The 24,334-nt window shown below is 47.7% G+C and overlaps 1 protein-coding gene across 1 annotated transcript; it reads left to right on the top strand.

Annotated features, from left to right (window-relative positions):
* Positions 1-623: 623 nt before the first annotated feature.
* On the top strand, positions 624-11,190 carry LOC144893940 (uncharacterized). The gene is made up of 3 exons (XM_078785180.1): positions 624-637; positions 1,347-1,832; positions 8,345-11,190. The coding sequence occupies exons 1-3, from the start codon at positions 624-626 to the stop codon at positions 8,586-8,588; spliced, it is 744 nt and encodes a 247-aa protein (XP_078641306.1). The 3' UTR covers positions 8,589-11,190.
* Positions 11,191-24,334: the final 13,144 nt, after the last annotated feature.

Raw genomic sequence — 24,334 nt, 5'->3', positions numbered from 1 at the left:
ATGACATTAGATAGGGATTTCCCATGTTAAACGGAGGTGTCCCAGAAGCAACATTATTACACTACTCACCTCACTTCAGAAACGAGACACAGGAATGAATTAATAAAGAAAAACGTTCGTTATGTAATGTAAAATGTGGTGCGTCTTAACTGTCCGTCGTCTTGTCCCCACGCAGCTCCAAGCTCCGCTGCACACCGCGAAGGCCTGAGCCAACGCCCTCTCCATTGGCACACGAGGTCCCACCCGTTCACAGCACCGAGCCCCGCTCCTGCACAAGCACCGAGCACCGCTCCAAGCACCGAGCACCGCTCCAAGCACCACGCAGATGGTGAGCCAACGACCATTAGGACCTCTCAATACCAAGAAGAAGCGCAAGAGTTTCAAACACGTCGAGACAGCCAGAGAGCACAAGGGTGAGAGCTGCTGAAATGTCGTGGAGCACACTTTTATCACCTGAGCGGTGACGTCAGCCTTGGCGCGCCACCAACCAGCGCCTTCCACCGAACCTTCCAGCTCCTTCCCTCAAATGAACAACCTCCTTCTTAGTTGCGTCTTCGCGCCTCCCGCACTAGTTGGGTGGAGGTTCGCGCCTACCACACTGACCAATCACAGGCCTCCTGGGCATGTCGCTATGCAAGTTCGTGATGCGACCGGCGGCAGCCATCATCGGCGGTGTCCTGGCCTAGTTTCCTGTCCGTTTTCTTCCAAAGTCATTGTCAGGGAAGGGAATTTAATTACTGTATGCACCACAGGGCCTGTCTAAGTGTTTATATGGGTATGCATTGCCATAAGGGACAAAGGTTTGATTACCAGGTGTGACACACAAGGGCTGTTATTTTAATCCCTACACTATCTAACACTCGAACATCCTGGTATGTTCACAGGTATACTCCAATCTGACAAACCAGACTAAACATGGAACTTATTACAGGGTTGATTCCCTACCGCGACAGACGAAGCATGTTACCTATTCAGATATACCTGACTCCAGATATTGCTCTACCCTACCGACATAATAAATAAATATATATATTGTTGTAGTTGTGCCATAATGGCAAGCTCCCTATAGTTAAATTGCACGACAACATGTAGCCTGCATTAGTTAGTTATTTTCTATTGAATGTACAGATTAGCCCCTTCCCATTGTGTAGTCAAGAAAAGACCAATATACGTTGAGGTTAGGCAGGATGTTCGTTGGTTAAAGGCGTGGCCATTAAGATGTGCAGAGAGGCGTGGCCAGAAGTACAGGCCCACGTGACCAGTAAGGGGGCGGGACAAACCGTCTCCATGATGCGGCAAGCCTCAGCCAATGAGAGGCTCTGAACATTTTGAAGGGCATGACCAAGCCTGATAATAGCCAACACGCAGGCATTATCGACCTCTTGCTTTCGGGGGCATCGTGGAAGACACACCTGGATTCTCTTTTTCCTGGGATTTCGCCACGTGGAGAACACACCTGCGCTATTGCCCTTTTGCCATATCCTCCTGCTCTGTTCTCTCTTTGCCTCGTGGACGACACGATTCTCTTGCATTTGGGAATTTCACCGAGGACACACCTGGATTCTCTTGGCTTTGGATTTTTGCCACGCACACGAGGTTGTGCTCTTGACTTGGATTTTGCCTCGTAGACGACACGTGTTTTGCCTTTGTTCAGCGCCCGACACTCATCGCGTCTGCGCCGAGCTTTTGCGCCATCTGACAGACCTGCAAGTGTTGGCAATTTCCACTCGTCCTACCTGCGTTGAATCGACCTGGTCCAGGCTGCACGTGGGCACCGGGCTGCGCACACCAGACCACGTTGTCACCAGCGAGGAACCCCAGCACGGACATCGGTACGTGCCTTTTGTCCCTGAGACTTTTGCACCAGTGCCTTTTGCACCAGTACGAACCCCAGCACCATTGCCTTTTGTCCCTGAGAGAGTGTGTGGGTGTGTGTGTGTGTCAGAGTGTGAAGGTACCAGTCGGGGTTTATGAGTTTGGTAATATTGGTTAAGGGTGTAGTACTGGTGAACAGGTGATTTTTTTATTTTTTTTATTTTTTATTTTTATAGCTGAACAGTTTCCTTATAGTCTTATAAACAAGAATCATGCTATTAGAGGTCATAGAAGTACCCCTAATTATTGAAAAATTCAAATTTCAATTCAATTCAATATAATATTTTGCATAAAATTTGTTATAACTTAGGAAATGCATCATTCTTTTGGGCTGAAATTTGGACAGGATATTCAGAATATCACTTCCTTTAAAATGATGAAGGCTTTTGTTTATAGGAGTAGCCATTGTGGATTTATTGAAGGACAACCAAGTTTTATCTGGTAATTGGCATAATTAGCTAATTAGTGAACATTTGACATAATTTCACAAAATCCTCTCATCAGGTAGTAGAGTAACACATGTATAATACATGTACCAAGTTTTGCGTGAAAAGAACGATAGGTGACATAGAAGATAGAAGTAGAAATGTGTTCTTTGTTTTTCCTTGTTTTTTATTGACGGTCTAATTTATGCAAATTATATGCATGTAATATGACAAAGAAGCGTTGAAACTGGTCTGAGTTAAAGCCAAGATTATATCTTTCAAGAAAACTGAAAATTAGATATTAACTTGACTTTGTTTTTGTGTAAAGGCCTCTCAAAGGTACCTATGTAGTTTTCTCAATTTTTCACCAGTACTACACCCTTAAGGTAAATCTTTGTCTCTTGCTCTGTGCCTTGTAAAACAAGCATTCTGAGTATTGCGCTGCAATACATGTCCCTTACCAAAGTTCAAAGTGCCATAACTTTGTCAAAAATGATCGAATATGCAAATTTATGCACGGTTGATGCTGGTTTTCAAACTTGATCTGCGTTATGCTGAGACACGTGTGTACAAAATGTTGTTGAAATCAGTCGATGTTTGGTGGAGTTATCGTACGGAAACCAAACTGTGACAGACGAACAGACGGATCTAATTAAATATGCAAATTTATGCACGGTTGATGCTGGTTTTCAAACTTAATCTGAGTTATGCTGAGACACGTGTGTGCAAAATTTTGTTGAAATCGGCCAATGTTTGGTGGAGTTATCCCACGAAACCAAAGTGTGACAGACGAACCTCATTAAATATGCAAATTTATGCACGGTTGAATGTGGGCGCGGATGATGTGAGACCGGGTTATCCTGACCGGGTTATCCTGACCGGGTTATCCTGACCGGGTTATCCGCGGACCGTGGAAGCTAGGTTACTTCTGACGCGTACTGTGTATACTGCAAAGAGGGCAGAGTATCAGATACATATTTAAAGAAGTATTCACGCAGATTATACGCACAGAAGCATATGGTAAAGTGACACTCCAACCTCCCTAGATGTATTGTTGATTTATTGGTAAACTACGTGAATTCAATGTATTCTTGACTGATATGAAGAATTGTGTCAATGGAAACAAAATTCAGTGAAAACGTTTTTGACTTGATGCTTATTCTAGGAAAGCATTTTAAAGAACAGTCCACGATTACAGCATATTGTACACAAGGAATATTAACAGCTTTGACTTACCGCACTCCAAATTATAGTCCTGAAAACTGTTGGGGAAATTACCAAGGGTTATTTACCCACAGGTTCTGAATCGTTCCCAATCACTAATTACCTCAGGACGGGCTCACCTGTGATTCGCACTCGGGACTTCGATTTATACACCTCGCAGACAGGTCAGCAGAAGCACGAGAAAATACGTTGTTTTTCAAGATCAATGATCGATGTGTATATATATATGTTGCTCGGCTTGGCTCCGCCCCTCCTGAAAGAGCGCGCTGTGTCGTGCTTTTGACGTTCGCGAGACGAGGCTGAGGGCGCGCGTTGCGGCTTGAGGAGAACTCTAGAATAAACAAAGTGCCATAACTTTGTCAAAAATGATCGAATATGCAAATTTATGCACGGTTGATGCTGGTTTTCAAACTTGATCTGAGGTATGCTGAGACACGTGTGTCACGCCTCGCCTCGTTGATAAGCCCGCAAGGTCGCTCCGTGCAGCGGCCTGCACGTATTGCACTGTGTGACTTATATAAATTATTACCAACTCACGGTCTGAGGTACTGGCGATTCAAGAGATATCCATTTTTTAAAATTTAATATTTTCGTTTAATTAACGATATCTGCCAAACCACGTGCCCTATCGCAAATTCCAAAATGTCATTTTAGTAGACTGACATGCTGAACAGATTTGTGAAGTTTCCCCTTGATTGGATCAAAAATGAGGGAGGAGCTCGGTTTTAAATGTTCATGCTTAAAAACGTCATAACTCTGAAACCATGTGACGCATGACGTCATGCACGCTGACTTTTTTGTTGGTCATGGGTATGCGATTCTGCCTGCAAAGTTTGGCCTCGATCTGTTCAGCCGTTGCAGAGAAAAAGGGGTTTTCGTGTTTTCACGAAAAACAATGTGGCGGCCGAACCACGTGACCTGTGACGTCATAATTACCATTAAAATATTCTACAGACCGAGTCCCTCGTACGGCGAAAATTTGATCTCAATCGGTCCAATTATTGCAGAGAAATTCGTTTTTAAAGGAAATTAAAACTTAAAATGGCACTGAGTTAAGGATCATCAGAATTATCAGAATTCCCAAAATTCAAAGTGCCATAACTTTGTCAAAAATGATCGAAACGTCGTGAAGTTCAAACTTGATCTGTAACTTATCATGAGGAAACCATGTGCCAAGTTTGAAATCATTAGCCTTCAGCGTTTAGAAAAAAAGTCCGGAAAACTGTTCTTTGCGTGACAGACTGACGGACTGACGGACGGAGGGACGGCGTGCAAACCTATAGTCCCCTCCGGTGTACACCGGTAGGGGACTAATAAAAGACTGTACATTTGTTCTTTACTTCCCACCTGTGCGGTACGTCCTTTTCTCCAATTGGCCTTGCACCATCCGGGACCGAATTTGGCTCGAATCGGGTCCAAAAATCACATTGGGTAACGCCGCTTTCCACACCATGTGCAAAACCGCTCGGCATTCCAAAAAGGTGTGGGAAAGTGAGGGTTCGATCCCCGGTTTCTCCGGTCACGTGTCTTGAAGGTATTTGGGAATATTGACCAGTAAACTCTTCGACGCGTGACTGGGAAATTGGCGATCGGAATTGCTTAGCAATCCGTTAATCACGAGTTTAGTCGCTCGCGGTCAACGGCCTGTGTGGAACGGGAGTTGTGGGGAAATGGGGCATAACCCCCCCTTGGTACGTCGACGAACCCGGGAACCGCAACATTATTGGTGTCCGGGAGTGGGATATTCTGACCTGCAGTACGTTTCACGTGCTGCGAAATTACGAGCGTGTGCAAATTTATTTTAAAACAAAATTAAAATTAAATTCGGATGATGTCGGGCCAACACCTGCAGGTTCTGGTGGGTACAGAAAATGTAGACGATGAGGAATTCATGACCCAGGACCAGCATGGACAGATTGAACTTGGAATTGATGAGGGAGGAGGAGGTGAAGAAAATGGCGGCGCTTCGCACACGGCGGCGGAGGCCGGTCCCGCTGTGCAAGGGGGTTTTAACGTTGAGTTATTCATGGCACAAATGTTAGTGAGCATGAAAGAGATGGGTGATCGATTGAGTAATCGGATGGACACGATGAGCGAGAAATCAAGCGGCGATATGAAAAGGATGGGCGAGGAATCAAGCTGCGGTATGAAGAGGATGAGTGAGGAGGTCGTGGGTGTGCGTGATGAGGTAAAGCAGAGTGAGATGCGTGTCCAGCGAGAATTGAAGGAGAGCACGGCCAAACTGACTGGGGCTATGGAAGTAGTGATGCGGGAGGTAGAGGAACTGATGAAGGTCGAGTTAGAGGAGGAAATTTTGGGGGCACCGACGATGGTCGAGTTATAAGAGGAAATAGTAGAGGCGCAACGGGAAATAGAGGTGAAACAGAAGCTGGAGGAGGTAACTTTGAAAGAGGGAATAATTGAAATTAAAAAGATAGAAGGAGAGACAGAGAATGAGTTATGGAAGGAATTGCGGGAATGTATGCGAGAGTGGTGCTCGGACCGTGATGTAATGCCTGCTCATCAAATAGAAAGATTGCAGGTTCTTGAAGAGGATCGGAAAAAGATGAGTCCCGAGGTGAGTAGGGATGTCGGAAATGTATTTGGTGCGTTGGGGTGTTCGACATGCTTGGGGGTCGGGACAGACCGGGGGTTCGTGAAGGGCCCATTGTGAGGGGTGGGACTGAGACGGAGTGTGTGGAGAAAGTGTGCGCGATTACAGAGTGTGTGGAGAAAGTGTGTGCACCAGTGTGTGCAAGTATGAGTACGGAGTGTGTGAAAGAAGTGTGCGCACCGGTGTGTGCAAGTACGGAGTGTGTGAAAGGCATGTGTGCACCGGGGGTGTGTGAGTATGGAGTGGGTAGCGAGATGTGATGACGTGGCTCAGGCATCGACGCCGACTGGGATAGGGGTTAGTGAGACGGGTCGAGTATGCGAGCCCCCGACGAGTGGTGCACCGTGGGGACTGGATGGAATCGGTACTGCGTCGGTCTCGCAAGGACCGGCGTGCGGGATTCGTACCTCCGGCACCCACACGGTATTGTTGGTGCCGTACTGCGGCAAGGGCAATCAGCGGGTTTTGAGGGGAGGTTCGAAGTGTCGTAGACACGCACCTTGCCAGGTGAGGTGCTCTGACCGTGGCCGGTTGGGTCATCGTGCGTGGGACCGAAGGGCCCTGCGCAGGGATGGAGCCCGGCACTTGGGCCCATCAATCTCCCCCCTCGGATCGTCAATGCCGGCCGGACACCCTATACAGGCGACCAACCACCCGCATGGATCGCTCCGCCCTTAGAGGCCGAGCCGCGACAAGGTACCTCCATGAATGGGTGCTCATTGTTTAGAGGACTGGGGAAAGTATATGCCTCACGTGAGGGTATGTTGGTGAGACCATTCCCCATGTGACGGGGCCCATGAGCACTAGTTTAAGGGGCTAGCATTGTTAGGCCCAAGGAGGAGCCAGCAATGGTTGCTCCATGGGAGCACCGAAGCACTAGCTGAGGGAGGGCTAGGATAATGATAGGGATCCAGAGAGACCATAGGAACTGAGATTTAAGTAGTTACATTGAACAGTAGAGAGGACGTAGTTAGTTTAGCTGGTTGCTAACAAAGGGGTGTGCATCGTGTAAACGGACGACGGGGAAGCACGAGTTATAGGGGAAATCAGTTAGATAGATGATTCTGTGTGTGTGTGGGAATAAATGGAATAGTGGTGTGCAAATGAGTGATGTGGAAATAGTTGGTGTGCGAATAAATGGTGTGGAATGCATGGTGTGAAGGATTGAATGGGGGGAGTGGAACCCATTCACGAAGACCTGGCGGGGTAGTTTAATGTTAGATAGAGGGTAGAGGTAAATTACCTGGATATTGACACCTGTGGTGCTGTTTGTGGAAATAGTTTTTGTTTTGTGAGGTGCAGGAAGCGGTGGAATGGCTGGGCATGTGGCTTATTGGTAGAAATGGTTATTTGGGGCACTCCATCACTGGGAGCTCGTCGGCCAGGTAAGGCCGCAGGTAGGCTCAGGGAGCCAGTTAGGTTAGTGAATGGGGCCCGAGGATCCAGGAAAGGGACCCGGGTTGCCCAATGCCAAGGTGGGCATCAAGGGGGTAAGCGCCAGAGAGGGCCTTCCCCAGATAGCGTAGTTGTGAGGAGCAGGCATGCTCGGGAGGCGGCTCCAGTGAACGGAGGGGCGCAGGTAGATAGACCTGCTGGTAGGGCCACACGACCCAGCTCCGAAATTGTGCGAGGGCACGAATAGAAAAAATCGTGGGGTTAGACCCAAATTTGGAGGGCACCACAGCGTGGGCAATGGGAATTCGGGTTCTTAGAACCACATAGTTTAAAGAAGGCCAATTGGCAGGGTACAAACCCAGGGAGATTAAAATGTGTAAATGATGTCAGAGTAGTTAGGATTTTGTGAAGACCCTTTCGCACCATCCACAACCATCCACAACCATCCACAAGGGGATGGATTTCGCACCGCGGGACTCAATGATTGATTGGTAAGATGCACCACGACGTGAGTACGAAACATTGTGTTCATTTCCGCCTTTCCTTCCTGGGAGAACCTGGGGGGAGTTGGGGACGAATTTGTCATAAAGAGGGGGAAATGGGAGACAAGACGTAGAGACGAATTGTAAATACAAGGAGGGCTAGGGTAGTGTCGTTAACGGTGGGGGGGGGGGGGGCACAAACGGGTAGGGCCAGGCTCGACTTCACTCTGCCGACGTTCCTCTCACCCGCTTGTTATACCTGTGTTTTGCATGCGCCACCGTGTCTTTTCCTTTTTGCTCGTTGCATCTTTTCTTCCTGCCCGATCCAGGACCATCATGAGGACAACTTGCCGTCGCAGCATCTGGCTGCCAATCCATCATCCATCACCTTATGGACCACTGGGAGTGGCCAAACCCATCTCCATTGTTACACCTCTTGGCTGCCTCATCATCTTGCCACCTTATGGACCACCTGTTGGGTGGCACTGGCACCACACACACATGGATCACCTGTTGAGTGGCACTGACACCACACATTTGGACCACCTTTCAAGTGGTCCTGCTCATGAATAAAAAAAGTGATCCATGTTTGCAATTATGAAGATTTAGATGGCCCTGATCTTCAAATGGACTGTATGCCGGTCAGGGCCAGCCGGCTTTTGTTAGCCCGCCTACCAAGGCAAGAAGACAGAAGATGACTCCAGCAACAAGTTATCCAAGTTTTATTCCTCAAGTCCAGGTCCTGGGTCATAGTTTTTGGGTTTTTTTGAAAAATAAATGGTGTTTTAGTGTAAAATGTAAGAATGTTGCCCACCGGCTGTTTAGTTTCAAAATTCCGGCAATACGTGAACAGTATAAGGTTGTGGGTGTGTATCTGTTAGTTAGTTCCTCAACGCATTAGGAGGGACATATTCAGTTTTAAAATGTACATTTAAATGTAAAAAAAAAAGAAATCATTCAAAAAATGTCACACACATTGGGATTAGCGTTTAAAATGTTAGGGGAATCACATCTACGTGTCACACTAAAAGTAATGTTTAAATGAATGGCAGCTCACCCCAGCCGCTCCATGTGGACGACTCGGGTCGAGTCTTGGTGAGAGGAGGGGGTAGTGTTGTAGTTGTGCCATAAAGGCAAACTCCGTATAGTTAAATTGCACGACAACATGTAGCCTGCATTGGTTGGTTATTTTCTATTGAATGTACAGATTAGCCCTGCCCCATTGTGTAGTAAAGAAAAGACCAATATGCGTTGAGGTTAGGCAGGACGTTCGTTGGTTAAAGGCATGGCCATTAAGATGTGCAGAGAGGCGTGGCCAGAAGTACAGGCCCACGTGACCAGTAAGGGGGCGGGACAACCCATCTCCATGATGCGGCAAGCCTCAGCCAATGAGAGGCTCTGAACATTTTGAAGGGCGTAACCCAGCCTGATAATAGCCAAGGCGCAGGCATTACATTATCGACCTCTTGCTTTCGGGGACATCGTGGAAGACACACCTGGATTCTCTTTTCCCTGGGACTTCACCACGTGGAGAACACACCTGCGCTATTGCCCTTTTGCCACATCCTCCTGCTCTGTTCTCTCTTTGCTTCGTGGATGACACGATTCTCTTGCATTTGGGCCTTTCACCGAGGACACACCTGAATTCTCTTGGCTTTGGATTTTCGCTGCGCACACGAGGTTGTGCTCTTGACTTGGATTTTGCCTCGTAGACGACACGTGTTTTGCCTTTGTTCAGCGCCCGACACTCATCGCGTCTGCGCCGAGCTTTTGCGCCGTCTGGCAGACCTGCAAGCGTTGGCAATTTCCACTCGTCCGACCTGTGTTGAATCGACCTTGTCCAGGCTGCACGTGGGCACCGGGCTGCGCACACCAGACCACGTGGTCACCAGAGATGAACCCCAGCACAGACATCGGTATGGCGCATTAACCAGTGCCTTTTGTCCCTGAGAGTATGTTTGTGTGTCAGAATGTGAAGGTACCAGTCGGGGTATATTAGTTTGGTAATATTGGTTAAGGTAAATCTTTGTCTCTTGCTCTGTGCCTTGTAAAATAAAAGGCTGTACATTTGTTCTTTACTTCCCACCTGTGCGGTACGTCCTTTTCTCCAATTGGCCTTGCACCACCCGGGACCGAATTTGGCTCGAATCGGGTCCATTAATCACATCAGGTAACGCCTCTTTCCACACCGTGTGCAAAACCGCTCGGCATTCCAAAAGGTGTGGGGAAGTGAGGGTTCGATCCCCGGTTTGTCCGGTCACATGTCTTGAAGGTATTTGGGAATATTGACCAGTAAACTCTTCGAGGCGTGACTGGGAAATTAGCGATCGGAATTGCTTAGCAATCCGTTAATCACGAGTTTCGGCGCTCGTGGTCAACGGCCTTTGTGGAACCGGGAGTTCGTGGGGAAACGAGGCATAACCCCCCTCCCCTTAGTACGTCGACGAACCCGGGATCCGCAACAATATATATATATATATAGAGCACCTAAAGAAAAAAGCACCTAAAGGACTCTCAGACTGTGAGAAACAAGATTCTGTGGGCTTTCATGCATCTTTCACTGAGGAGAGGCTTCCGTCTGGCCACTGCCATAAAGCCCAGATCGGTGGAGTGTTACAGTGATGGTTGTCCTCCTGGAAGTTTCTCCCATCTCCACACAGGATCTCTGGAGCTCAGCCAGAGTGACCATCGGGTTCTTGGTCACCTCTCTTACCAAGGCCCTTCTCCCCCCGATTGCTCAGTTTGGCCGGGCGGCCAGCTCTAGGAAGAGTCCTGGTTGTTCCAAACTTCTTCCATTTAAGAATTATGGAGGCCACTGTGCTCTGGGAACCTTCAATGCAGCAGAGATTTTTTGTAGGCTTCCCCAGATCTGTGCCTCGACACAATCCTGTCTCTGAGCTCTGCAGGCAGTTCCTTCGCCCTCATGGCTTGGTTTTTGCTCTGATATGCATTGTCAGCTGTGAGACCTTATATAGACAGGTGTGTGCCTTTCCAAATCATGTCCAATCAATTGAATTTACCACAGGTGGACTCCAATCAAGGTGTAGAAACATCTCAAAGATGATCAAGAGAAATGGGAGGCACCTGAGCTAAATTTCAAGTGTCATAGCAAAGGGTATGAATACTTATGTCAATGTGATATTTCAGTTTTTTTCTTTTCAATAAATTTGCAAAACTTTCTAAAATCCTGTTTTCTCTTTGTCATTATGGGGTATTGAGTGTAGATTGATGAGGGAAAAAAAGAATTTAAACGATTTCAGCATAAGGCTGCAACATAACAAAATGTGAAAAAAGTGAAGGGGTCTGAATACTTTCTGAATGCACTGTGTATATATATATACCTAAAAATATAATTACCCGTCTTCTACAAGATTCTTATAAACCGTCATACAGTATCGTTAAGATTCATCAAATAATTATTACTGGAACATTTCTAGAATCACATCTAATATTAGTGTTCGTCTCATGAGCAATACATTGGAGATTGGAGCCTTCGTGAGGATTTTGATAAGAAGAGACCAGAAAGGAGATTTGTCATTATAACACATGTTATTTAACTATCTTGACAATTAAAAGGATGAGGGACAAATTTCAATTGAGATGCCGGCAATGACTTGCCTACTCATGAAGATAGACATCTCACGAACACCTGGAAGTCCAAAATGGACTTCCACATTTGCCCGATCGTAATGTCCAGTTATACTGTCAACATGACGGTGCGATGGCCGTTGTTGTAATTTTTGTTGTCATGGTGACCCGTTTTCATGTAATAAAACATAAGGGACAAATCACAGGGGTAATTACACACTGGGGATTATCCTTAAGCCCTACATAATTAGCGTAGCTCCAGCCCTCGTATGGAGACACATATACGATCTTATTCTATACAGATTCCCTACTTAGTTACATCGAGGTGGGCTTCTTCTTTGCGTCACACGGTCCACGCTAATTTACACAATCCTGACTTCACTGAGGTAATCATTACCAACTCCACAAACATAACTATACGAGTATACACACACACACACACACACACACACACACACACACACACACACACACACACACACACACACACACACACACACACACACACACACACACACTTAATGTCAAAGGAAACATTTAAAATAAACTCCTTTTGGTTCGGGCATTGTGGGCAGCAGCTGCTCTCATCGGCAGCATTAAGTGGCCATCTCAAGTTGCCTGGAGGGAATTATGTGGAATTTAAACAGAATGACTTTCTCCAACGGCCTGATCCCAGATCATCATTTCGGTTTCAGACTCTATCGTTCTACCCTGAACATGCTGTTTCTACTCTCCCAACAATGGATGGAGGCCCTCTATCTCCGACATGACATCAGGACCCTATTTTTGAACATATCGAACACTTGTCACTCGCTGGCACTTTACCTTCATCTCCAAACTCTGCCTATGGTATCCAAGGTCACCTCCACATCACATGCTGGCACCTCCTCATCACATGCTGGCACCCTACCTTCATCTCCAAACTCTGCCTATGGTATCCAAGGTCACCTCCTCATCACATTGTGGCACCTGCTCATCACATGCTGCACCCAACCTTCATCTCCAAACTCTGCCTATGGTATCCAAGGTCACCTCCTCATCACATTGTGGCACCTGCTCATCACATGCTGGCACCCTACCTTCATCTCCAAACTCTGCCTATGGTATCCAAGGCCACCTCCTCATCACATTGTGGCACCTCCTCATCACATACTGGCACCCAACCTTCATCTCCAAACTCTGCTTATGGTATCCAAGGCCACCTACTCATCACATGCTGGCACCTCCTCATCACATACTGGCACCTCCTCATCACATACTGGCACCCTACCTTCATCTCCAAACTCTGCCTATGGTATCCAAGGCCACCTCCTCATCACATTGTGGCACCTCCTCATCACATACTGGCACCCAACCTTCATCTCCAAACTCTGCTTATGGTATCCAAGGCCACCTACTCATCACATGCTGGCACCTCCTCATCGCATGCTGGCACCCAACCTTCATCTCCAAACTCTGCCTATGGTATCCAAGGCCACCTCCTCATCACATGATGGCACCTCCTCATCACATGCTGCACCCAACCTTCATCTCCAAACTCTGCCTATGGTATCCAAGGCCACCTCCTCATCACATGCTGGCACCTCCATCACATGCTGCACCCAACCTTCATCTCCAAACTCTGCTTATGGTATCCAAGACCACCTACTCATCACATGCTGGCATCTCCTCATCACATGCTGCACCCAACCTTCATCTCCAAACTCTGCTTATGGTATCCAAGGCCACCTACTCATCACATGCTGGCACCTCCTCATCACATGCTGCACCCAACCTTCATCTCCAAACTCTGCTTATGGTATCCAAGGCCACCTACTCATCACATGCTGGCACCTCCTCATCACATGCTGGCACCCAACCTTCATCTCCAAACTCTGCTTATGGTATCCACGATCACCTCTTCATCACATGCTGGCACCTCCTCATCACATGCTGGCACCCTACCTTCATCTCCAAACTCTGCTTATAGTATCCAAGGCCACCTACTCATCACATGCTGGCATCTCCATCACATGCTGCACCCAACCTTCATCTCCAAACTCTGCCTATGGTATCCAAGGTCACCTCCTCATCACATGCTGGCACCCAACCTTCATCTCCAAACTCTGCTTATGGTATCCAAGGCCACCTACTCATCACATGCTGGCACCTCCTCATCACATGCTGCACCCAACCTTCATCTCCAAACTCTGCTTATGGTATCCAAGGCCACCTACTCATCACATGCTGGCACCTCCTCATCACATGCTGGCACCCAACCTTCATCTCCAAACTCTGCTTATGGTATCCACGATCACCTCCTCATCACATGCTGGCACCTCCTCATCACATGCTGGCACCCTACCTTCATCTCCAAACTCTGCTTATAGTATCCAAGGCCACCTACTCATCACATGCTGGCATCTCCATCACATGCTGCACCCAACCTTCATCTCCAAACTCTGCCTATGGTATCCAAGGTCACCTCCTCATCACATGCTGGCACCCAACCTTCATCTCCAAACTCTGCTTATGGTATCCAAGGCCACCTACTCATCACATGCTGGCACCTCCTCATCACATACTGGCACCCTACCTTCATCTCCAAACTCTGCTTATAGTATCCAAGGCCACCTACTCATCACATGCTGGCATCTCCATCACATGCTGCACCCAACCTTCATCTCCAAACTCTGCCTATGGTATCCAAGGTCACCTCCTCATCACATGCTGGCACCCAACCTTCATCTCCAAACTCTGCTTATGGTATCCCAGGTCACCTCCTCATCACATACTGGCACCCTACCTTCATCTCCAAACTCTGCTTATAGTATCCAAGGCCACCTACTCATCACATGCTGGCATCTCCATCACATGCTGCACCCAACCTTCATCTCCAAACTCTGCCTATGGTATCCAAGGTCACCTCCTCATCACATGCTGGCACCCAACCTTCATCTCCAAACTCTGCTTATGGTATCCAAGGCCACCTACTCATCACATGCTGGCACCTCCTCATCACATACTGGCACCCTACCTTCATCTCCAAACTCTGCCTATGGTATCCCAGGTCACCTCCTCATCACATGCTGGCACCCTACCTTCATCTCCAAACTCTGCCTATGGTATCCAAGGCCACCTCCTCATCACATTGTGGCACCTCCTCATCACATACTGGCACCCAACCTTCATCTCCAAACTCTGCTTATGGTATCCAAGGCCACCTACTCATCACATGCTGGCACCTCCTCATCACATACTGGCACCTCCTCATCACATACTGGCACCCTACCTTCATCTCCAAACTCTGCCTATGGTATCCAAGGCCACCTCCTCATCACATTGTGGCACCTCCTCATCACATACTGGCACCCAACCTTCATCTCCAAACTCTGCTTATGGTATCCAAGGCCACCTACTCATCACATGCTGGCACCTCCTCATCACATGCTGGCACCCTACCTTCATCTCCAAACTCTGCCTATGGTATCCAAGGCCACCTCCTCATCACATTGTGGCACCTCCTCATCACATACTGGCACCCAACCTTCATCTCCAAACTCTGCTTATGGTATCCAAGGCCACCTACTCATCACATGCTGGCACCTCCTCATCACATGCTGCACCCAACCTTCATCTCCAAACTCTGCCTATGGTATCCAAGGCCACCTACTCATCACATGCTGGCACCTCCTCATCACATGCTGGCACCCTACCTTCATCTCCAAACTCTGCCTATGGTATCCAAGGCCACCTACTCATCACATGCTGGCACCTCCTCATCACATACTGGCACCCTACCTTCATCTCCAAACTCTGCCTATGGTATCCAAGGCCACCTCCTCATCACATGCTGGCACCCTACCTTCATCTCCAAACTCTGCCTATGGTATCCAAGGCCACCTACTCATCACATGCTGGCACCTCCTCATCACATACTGGCACCCTACCTTCATCTCCAAACTCTGCCTATGGTATCCAAGGCCACCTACTCATCACATGCTGGCACCTCCTCATCACATACTGGCACCCTACCTTCATCTCCAAACTCTGCCTATGGTATCCAAGGCCACCTACTCATCACATGCTGGCACCTCCTCATCACATGCTGGCACCTCCTCATCACATACTGGCACCCTACCTTCATCTCCAAACTCTGCCTATGGTATCCAAGGCCACCTACTCATCACATGCTGGCACCTCCTCATCACATACTGGCACCCAACCTTCATCTCCAAACTCTGCCTATGGTATCCAAGGCCACCTACTCATCACATTGTGGCACCTCCTCATCACATACTGGCACCCAACCTTCATCTCCAAACTCTGCTTATGGTATCCAAGGCCACCTACTCATCACATGCTGGCACCTCCTCATCACATACTGGCACCTCCTCATCACATACTGGCACCCTACCTTCATCTCCAAACTCTGCCTATGGTATCCCAGGTCACCTCCTCATCACATGCTGGCACCTCCTCATCACATACTGGCACCCTACCTTCATCTCCAAACTCTGCCTATGGGAGCCCAGGTCACCTCCTCATCACATACTGGCACCCTACCTTCATCTCCAAACTCTGCCTATGGGAGCCCAGGTCACCTCCTCATCACATGCTGCCATCATCATGAAACATCATCATATCATCACCTCGTCATCACATGAAATTGCCAATATCAAGACTCTCTGCTCACCTTCACTCTTTCTTTCGTCTGTTCTCCCGCCTCTAGAACAAAAAACTACTCCCACACTCCCTTCAATCCCACTCCACCCTCCAGGTCTTTAAAACAGCTGTTCACCACCATCTCTTATCTTCCACCATCAGAAACCTTGATCTTTTCTACCCCCACTAATTCACCCCAGATCCACCTCAAATAAACTGGATTTCCAAGCCCACACGGCTTCCTCATTCGGAATGGTTACATTAAGACTCCATGTTATCAGGGTCCTTCCTGCAGGGGGCGCGTCGTCCCAAAGCTTTGCGTTTCGGTGGCTCGTGCGGGATGAGCTGCCAACAAAAGGCGAAGAGCTCAAAACAAAATCACAGTCAAGGAAAAGTGTTTATATATATATACAGTCGTGGCCAAAAATATTGGCACCCTTGCCGTTTTTTCAAACAACTCACAATTTTCTCCACAAATAAGTTGAAATTGACAAAGGTGTGTGTGGTGTGTGTGTGTGGTGTGTGTGTGTAGTGTGGTGTGTGTGTGTGTGTGTGTGTGTGTGTGTGTGTGTGTGTGTGTGTGTGTGTGTGTGTGTGTGTGTGTGTGTGTGTATACGACCTTGCGTCGTTACTGAGGAACGGGCTTATTTTAGCTGAGAACAATGACTGTACCTGAGTTTGTGTTGTCATGATTTACACAAATCATAATACAAACAATTACTTTGCACAAATGTATTTGTTGTGTTTGTGATATTACATTTTATAAACAATTTAGGTTGAAGATTTCGGTTGAATGTTTTTTTTTCAAGAAAGAACCCCTCAGCACATACATAGGGGAGGGGTAGGTGCAGACTGGAAGTTTGGGACGATTACACCGCACCACCACGTAATTAAAAACACCTCACCACCACGTAATTCAAAACACCGCACCACCACGTAATTCAAAACACCTCACCACCACGTAATTCAAAACACCTCACCACCACGTAATTCAAAACACCTCACCACCACGTAATTCAAAACACCTCACCACCACGTAATTCAAAACACCTCACCACCACGTAATTCAAAACACCTCACCACCACGTAATTCAAAACACCTCACCACCACGTAATTCAAAACACCTCACCACCACGTAATTCAAAACACCTCACCACCAAGTAATTCAAAACACCTCACCACCAAGTAATTCAAAACACCTCACCACCATGTAATTCAAAACACCTCACCACCAAGTAATTCAAAACACCTCACCAACCACGTAATTCAAAACACCTCACCACCAAGTAATTCAAAACACCTCACCACCACGTAATTCAAAACACCTCACCACCAAGTAATTCAAAACACCGCACCACCACGTAATTCAAAACACCTCACCACCACGTAATTCAAAACACCTCACCACCACGTAATTCAAAACACCTCACCACCACGTAATTCAAAACACCTCACCACCACGTAATTCAAAACACCTCACCACCACGTAATTCAAAACACCTCACCACCACGTAATTCAAAACACCGCACCACCACGTAATTCAAAACACCTCACCACCACGTAATTCAAAACACCTCACCACCACGTAATTCAAAACACCTCACCACCACGTAATTCAAAACACCTCACCACCACGTAATTCAAAACACCTCACCACCACGTAATTCAAAACACCTCACCACCACGTAATTCAAAACACCTCACCACCACGTAATTCAAAACACCTCACCACCACGTAATTCAAAACACCTCACCACCAAGTAATTCAAAACACCTCACCACCAAGTAATTCAAAACACCTCACCACCACGTAATTCAAAACACCTCACCACCAAGTAATTCAAAACACCTCACCAACCACGTAATTTAAAACACCTCACCACCAAGTAATTCAAAACACCTCACCACCACGTAATTCAAAACACCTCACCACCAAGTAATTCAAAACACCTCACCACCAAGTAATTCAAAACACCTCACCACCACGTAATTCAAAACACCTCACCACCAAGTAATTCAAAACACCTCACCACCACGTAATTCAAAACACCTCACCACCAAGTAATTCAAAACACCTCACCACCACGTAATTCAAAACACCTCACCACCACGTAATGCAAAACACCTCACCACCACGTAATTCAAAACACCTCACCCCCATGTAATTTAAAATACCTCACCCCCATGTAATTCAAAACACCTCACCACCACATCATTTAAAATCACCTCACCACCATATAATTCAAAATACCTCACCACCACGTGATTCAAAACCACCACCACGTTTTTTTTTTTTTTTTTTTTTTTTTTTTTGTATACAAGATCGAGGCTCGTGAAAGAGCGAACATTAGTCACACAGAAAGACAAACAGACACACAAAACAAATAACATCGGGAGCGGTAGACAAGATGGGTAGAGAGGGGGAAGGACACAAACACAACATTTGAGAGCAGGGACCGGGAGACATGGAGACATCGAGAGAACTGTGGGAGGGAGAGGGCCTTGGGGGGGAGGCATGGGAAGGGGGGGGGGGGTGGGAGAGGTATAAAACATATGGACACTGCCAAGACTTCCAGGAAAGAAGTTGGAATTTCAAACAAGGTGGATCTGGGGTGAATTAGTGGGGGTAGAAAAAATCAAGGTTTTGGATGGGGGAAGATAAGAGATGGTGGTGAACAGCTGTTTTGAAGACCTGGAGGGAGGAGTGTGATTGAAGGGAGTGGAGGAGTTTGTTCCAGAGGCGGGAGAAAAGAGGACTGAAAGAGTGAAGGTGAGCAGAGAGCCGAGATTTCGGCAGTTTAACCATCAGAGGGTGGCTGGCAGATCTTGTGCGACCTGTAGGAATATTTGGGGGACAGAGCACAGAGAGAGCTGGGGGAGCAAGGCCGGAGAGGAGTCGGTAGAAGACAGAAAGACCACCTAACTGCCTGCGGTGAGTGAGTGAAAGGCCCTCAGAGATAGCTTCATCACGGGAGATTCCAATGATTCTGAAAGCTTTGGATTCAACAGCGTGAAGCCGAGCCAGGTGTGAGGCAGGAGCACCAGCCCATAGGGGAGAACAGTATTCCATTGAGCTGCGGATGAAAGCCTTGTATGTGGTGAGGAGCTCAGGTGTGCCTAGGAAGGACTTCGCACGACGGAGGATGCCCAGTCGGCGACTGGCTTTGGAGGCCAGCTTGGAAATGTGGTTTTCCCAAGAAAGATCATGGCAGATGGTGAGACCCAAAAGCTTGAGCGACAGAACTTCTTGGAGAGGATTGTTGAGAAAGTAGATGGGAGGGTTGTCCAGTCGATCTTTTCGGAGAGACATAGTAAGAGTGTGAGATTTGTCAGGATTGAAAGACATGTTCCACATGTTTGACCAGTCTGTGATTTTGTCCAGGTCTTCAGAGAGTGAGGAGGCTGCAGACTGCCGATCTGAGGGAAGAGGAATGGAGCGGCAGAGAGTGGAGTCATCAGCAAAGAGATACAGAGGATTTTCCAGAGAGTCGGAGAGATCATTGATAAAGACCAGAAAAAGCACAGGGCCCAGCACACTGCCTTGGGGAACTCCAGCCTGAACGGGAAGGGGAGATGAGAGAAATCCATTCAGGGCCACACGTTGACTACGACCAGAGAGGAAGTCCGCAAGCCATGCATGGAGATTTCCATGGATACCATAGGAGGAGAGTTTGGTGAGCAGAGCTGGGTGCCAGACCGTATCGAAGGCACGTGATATGTCAAGGGAGACAGCTCTGATTTCCTGTTTGGCATTGAGGACCTCCATCCATTGTTGAGACAGCAGAAGCAGCATGTCCAGAGTAGAGTGACCTGGTCTGAAACCAAATTGATGATCAGAGATCAAGCCATTGGAGAAGAGGAAAGATTTCATATCCGAAGCAATGATGGATTCCATGACTTTGCTGATAATTGGGAGCAGGCTGATTGGTCTGTAGTTGCAAGGATCTGTTTTTGCACCTTTTTTGTGTAAAGCGATAATGTTTGCTGATTTCCAGGATGCTGGCAGATGACCTTGAGCAAAGGATAGGGTGAAAAGAACAGAGAGAGGGTGAGATAGAGCGGCAGAGCAGGATTTTAGGACCCGTGGGCTGATGCCATCTGGTCCAGTTGCAGAATCAGAGTCGAGGTTTGACAAAAACTCCTCCACCTTGTCAGGAGAGAAGGTCACAGAGTCCAGGAGCAGTTTGGTTCGACTGGGAAAGGTGGGAACAGAGAGAGATGGGTTTGGGACTAAGGATTTTGAGGCAAACACAGAGTTGAGGCATTCGGCTTTGTCACGTGCGATGCAAACTGTGTGGCCATTTGAGGTAAGGGAGGGGATGGAGGGGGAACAAACACCAGAAACGGATTTGACCAGACGCCACCAGGATTTCGAGGAAGGAGACAGGTTTGAGAGTTCATTCTTGAGTGAGGAGAGATAGTGCTTCCTGGCACTCCTGAGGGTAGACACACACTGTTCCGAGCTTGGTGGAAGGAACTGAGATTTCCTTCAGTTGGATTAGCCTTCCAAGAGGCAAAGGCAAGTTGTTTCAGGGCAACTGCCTCACCACAAGATTCAGTGTACCATGGACGGGAGGAAGGGTAAAACAACTGAAGGCGAGATGGGATAAATCTGTGCATGAGAGAGATCAGTTTGCTTTGGAAGAATTCCCAGGAAGAATTGATGTCAGAGGCAGTGGAGATGGGAGACCAATCCAGACGATTGATGGCTGCTTGAAGACCGTCCCAGTCGGCCTGAGTGAACTGCCAGACTCGTCGACGCTGAGGAGGCTCTCTGAGAATGGCCAGAGAGATGTCCACTTTGACAAGCACATGATCAGAAGAACCGATTGGAGCAGAAGAAGAGCAGCAGACATTAGCAGGGAAGTTAGTCATAACCAAGTCTAGAAGAGAAGATACTCCATTGGCTGAGATCCGGGTCGGGAAATTGACAGATTGTGTCAAAGCCAGTGAGTCACAGAAGTCCTTTGCTGAGGTGCCATGACTGGTGAGAGAGGAACCCACACCCAACCAGGTGGCATGATGACAATTGAAGTCACCACATATGAGGAAGAGAGAGAGTTGGGATGAGTGGATAGAAGTTGGTCCATGTTGTCAGACAGTGAAATGTAGATGGAGTCATCACTGTTTGGGGGACGGTACAGAACACATATGAACAAAAGGTGGGAGCGGAGAGGAAGCCGTAGCCAGAGGTACTCCTGGGGGTGAGGAGGAGAGAGGGCAGTGCAAGGAGAGTGAGGAAGAGAGTTTTTGATAAAGATAGCCACTCCACCACCAGGCCGAGGCTCAGGTCTATCATACCGGAGGAGGGAGTAACCAGGAAGAGATATTAAGGAATCAGAGACATCTTGAAGGAGGAAAGTCTCTGTTAAGCAGATCAAGTCTGGATTGTCAGAAGCAACCTGTATGGAGAGATCAGTCAGGTTTGAGCGAAGGCCCCGGATGTTTGAGGTCCATACCGTTAATGAAGAGAGAGGGGGAGCATCGGGTACAGGACAGGGGAGGGGAGGAGTAGGGTAAGATGAAGGATGAGAGTGGGAGGTAGGGAGAGCAGTTGTTAGTGTGTCAGCGATTGCAGAAGAGTTCCAAGAAAGGGAAGGATGAGGAGGATGAAAGGTTTGAAGGTGAAGGGATGAGGCACAGAGAGGGGTTGTTTGAGGGGGGGGCAGAGGAAAGAAGAAGGTTGGGGGGGGGGTGGAGGTATGAGATAGAAGGGAGACGAAGTGGGGAGGAGGCAGCTTTGAGGAGGAGGGGGGAGGAGGGAGAATTGGAGAGGAATGGTATGGGGGGAGATTTGAATGGGAGGGGTTGGGGGGGAGTTTTGAAGGGGAGGAGTGAGGGGGGAGTTTAGGAGGGGAAGGGCAAGGGGGGAGTTCAGGAGTGGAAGGGCAAGGGGGGAGTTCAGGAGTGGAGGGGTAGGGGGGGAGTTTAAGAGTGGTGGGGCAAGGGGGGAGTTTAGGAGTGTAGGTGCAAGGGGATGGATTTGGATGGGAGGGGCAAGAGGGGAGTTTAGAAAGTGGATGATTAATGAAAGACGAACATTGAAAACAAATTGGGTTTGTTGTGATTTTCAAGTTAGCAATCCGATTCAGAATGATGGAGGAGGGATGGAATGAATGTGAATTTAGACCATGTAGTGAGGGAGACGTATAAGATATTGAATTTCTTTTTTTTGAGGTGGAATGAGTTGGAGAGGAAATTGAGAAAAGCCTTTTAAATAGGAAGAAAAACAGCGTGTTGTAAAATACCACTGAGTAAAACACTGAAGGGGAAAGGTTATACATATTTAAATAATATTTAAACAGAACCGTGAACAATCTTATGTGCACAAAAATACCAACGGGGGGAGAGCCGAGAGGGACCACCACGAGTCACGTGAAGGGCAAACGGTGGATGGCGTTATTAAAAACACTTCACATCCACGGAAACAAAAGTTTCAGGGAGTAGATCAGTGACAACAGACACTGCCCAGATGTGTAGATGTATAGATAAATGACTGTACCTGAGTTGCTGTTTTGTCATGGTTTACACTAATCATAATTCAAACAATTATTTTGCACAAATGTATTTGTAATATACGTGATATCACATTTTATAAACAATTGAAGTTGAAAACTTAAGTTGACAAAAAAACATTTTTTCCCCAAAAAATCCCCCCCCCCCCCCCCCCCAAAAAAAAAATTTTATTGGAAATTTTTTCAAAGAAAATACCTCTAGGACATACCGACGGGAGAGATATGTGCATACCAGAAGTTTGTTATGATTTCACAAAAGTTTGAGGGAGTAGTTCAGTGACACAAGACAAGACAAGACAAGACAAGACAACACAGACACTGCACAGATATATATATATATATATATATATATATATATATATATATATATATATTGTTGCGAATTTGGGGTCGGCGCTCCCCTTACCAAGGGGGGGGGGGGGCTAATCCCCTTGTCTTTTAAGCTGGCCGTCCCCCAATCCTGGAAATTATAACGCTCCTTTCCGGTCGAGATTGGCCAGGGTGATTGGTCAATGGAGTCCCAAATACCCGAGTGCCATTCTGACCGCAAAGCAGGGAGATAACTCCCGCTCGGACCGCGGACCAGATGGAAATTGCCGAGCGGTTTAGCAATCCGAAGCCCGAGCCATTACCAAAAGACTAAACCCGATCCTGAGTGGTTTCCCAAATCATGCCACATGTACTCAATGGAGAGAAAGGATGAAGACGATCGAATGGAGAGGAAATCAAAAGGTAAGGAAGAACAAAGGATTTATTACAACAACCAAAGAAGAGGAAACGAAAGGGAAGAATGTACAAGAAGAATAAGAAGCAGGACACAGAGCAAGCTTATCTATACAGTCTTACTTAACCCCAGGACAAACAGACAGACTTACACGGGATGGTGATGGGTAGGGGAGGAAGGTCCGAGCAGATGGTCCAGGCGATGGGATCCGGCTCTGGTCCACTCGAGTCCGGCTCCAGGTCCGCGGCGAAGAACGGCCGGCAGCTTCGCATGACGTTGGCGCGCGACCGGACCTTTACATATGTGAGGGCTGGACTGCTGCGTACGTAATATGTGCGCCTGCTGCCTCTCTCTCTCTGTCTCTCTCTCAATGTTCATAAGCGCCTTTCAAACGAGATCAATTCAATCAAACGAGTTCATCAATCACCAGGTGCGCTCCGCACAGTCCGTACACAATGGCCTCCCCTCGCGCAGTCTGTCAAAGGGCTTGGCGCGTGCGCTTATATAGTGGGCTTAGAGATCAAGCCGCGCCACGCCCACCAGTAAGCTCACCTCAGCCCTGGTTGGTTCGCTGACAGGGCCACGCCTCGTTCTTGGCGCTCCGCCCCCTTCTTCTCCAGCTTGACCGCGTGCGTAATGGCGGCCGGGGCGAGTGCTAAGGTGGCTGCGGTCGGCAGAGGCGCGTACCACAAGTTGGAGAGAGAGAGAGCAAAATGAACGGAACAGGGCCTATCTTATTTGATTAATACAACGCAGATTCAACTATTGGGAACACAGCCTTATCTGAAACACATATTATGGAAATAACTGAAAGTCCTATGGTGTCCTACGTGTTGCTTGTGGACT

The sequence above is a fragment of the Myxine glutinosa genome, chromosome 10 (assembly GCF_964187855.1).
Source record: "Myxine glutinosa chromosome 10, kmMyxGlut1.1, whole genome shotgun sequence".
NCBI lineage: Eukaryota > Metazoa > Chordata > Myxini > Myxiniformes > Myxinidae > Myxine > Myxine glutinosa.
This window is presented reverse-complemented; position numbering and strand designations above follow the sequence as displayed.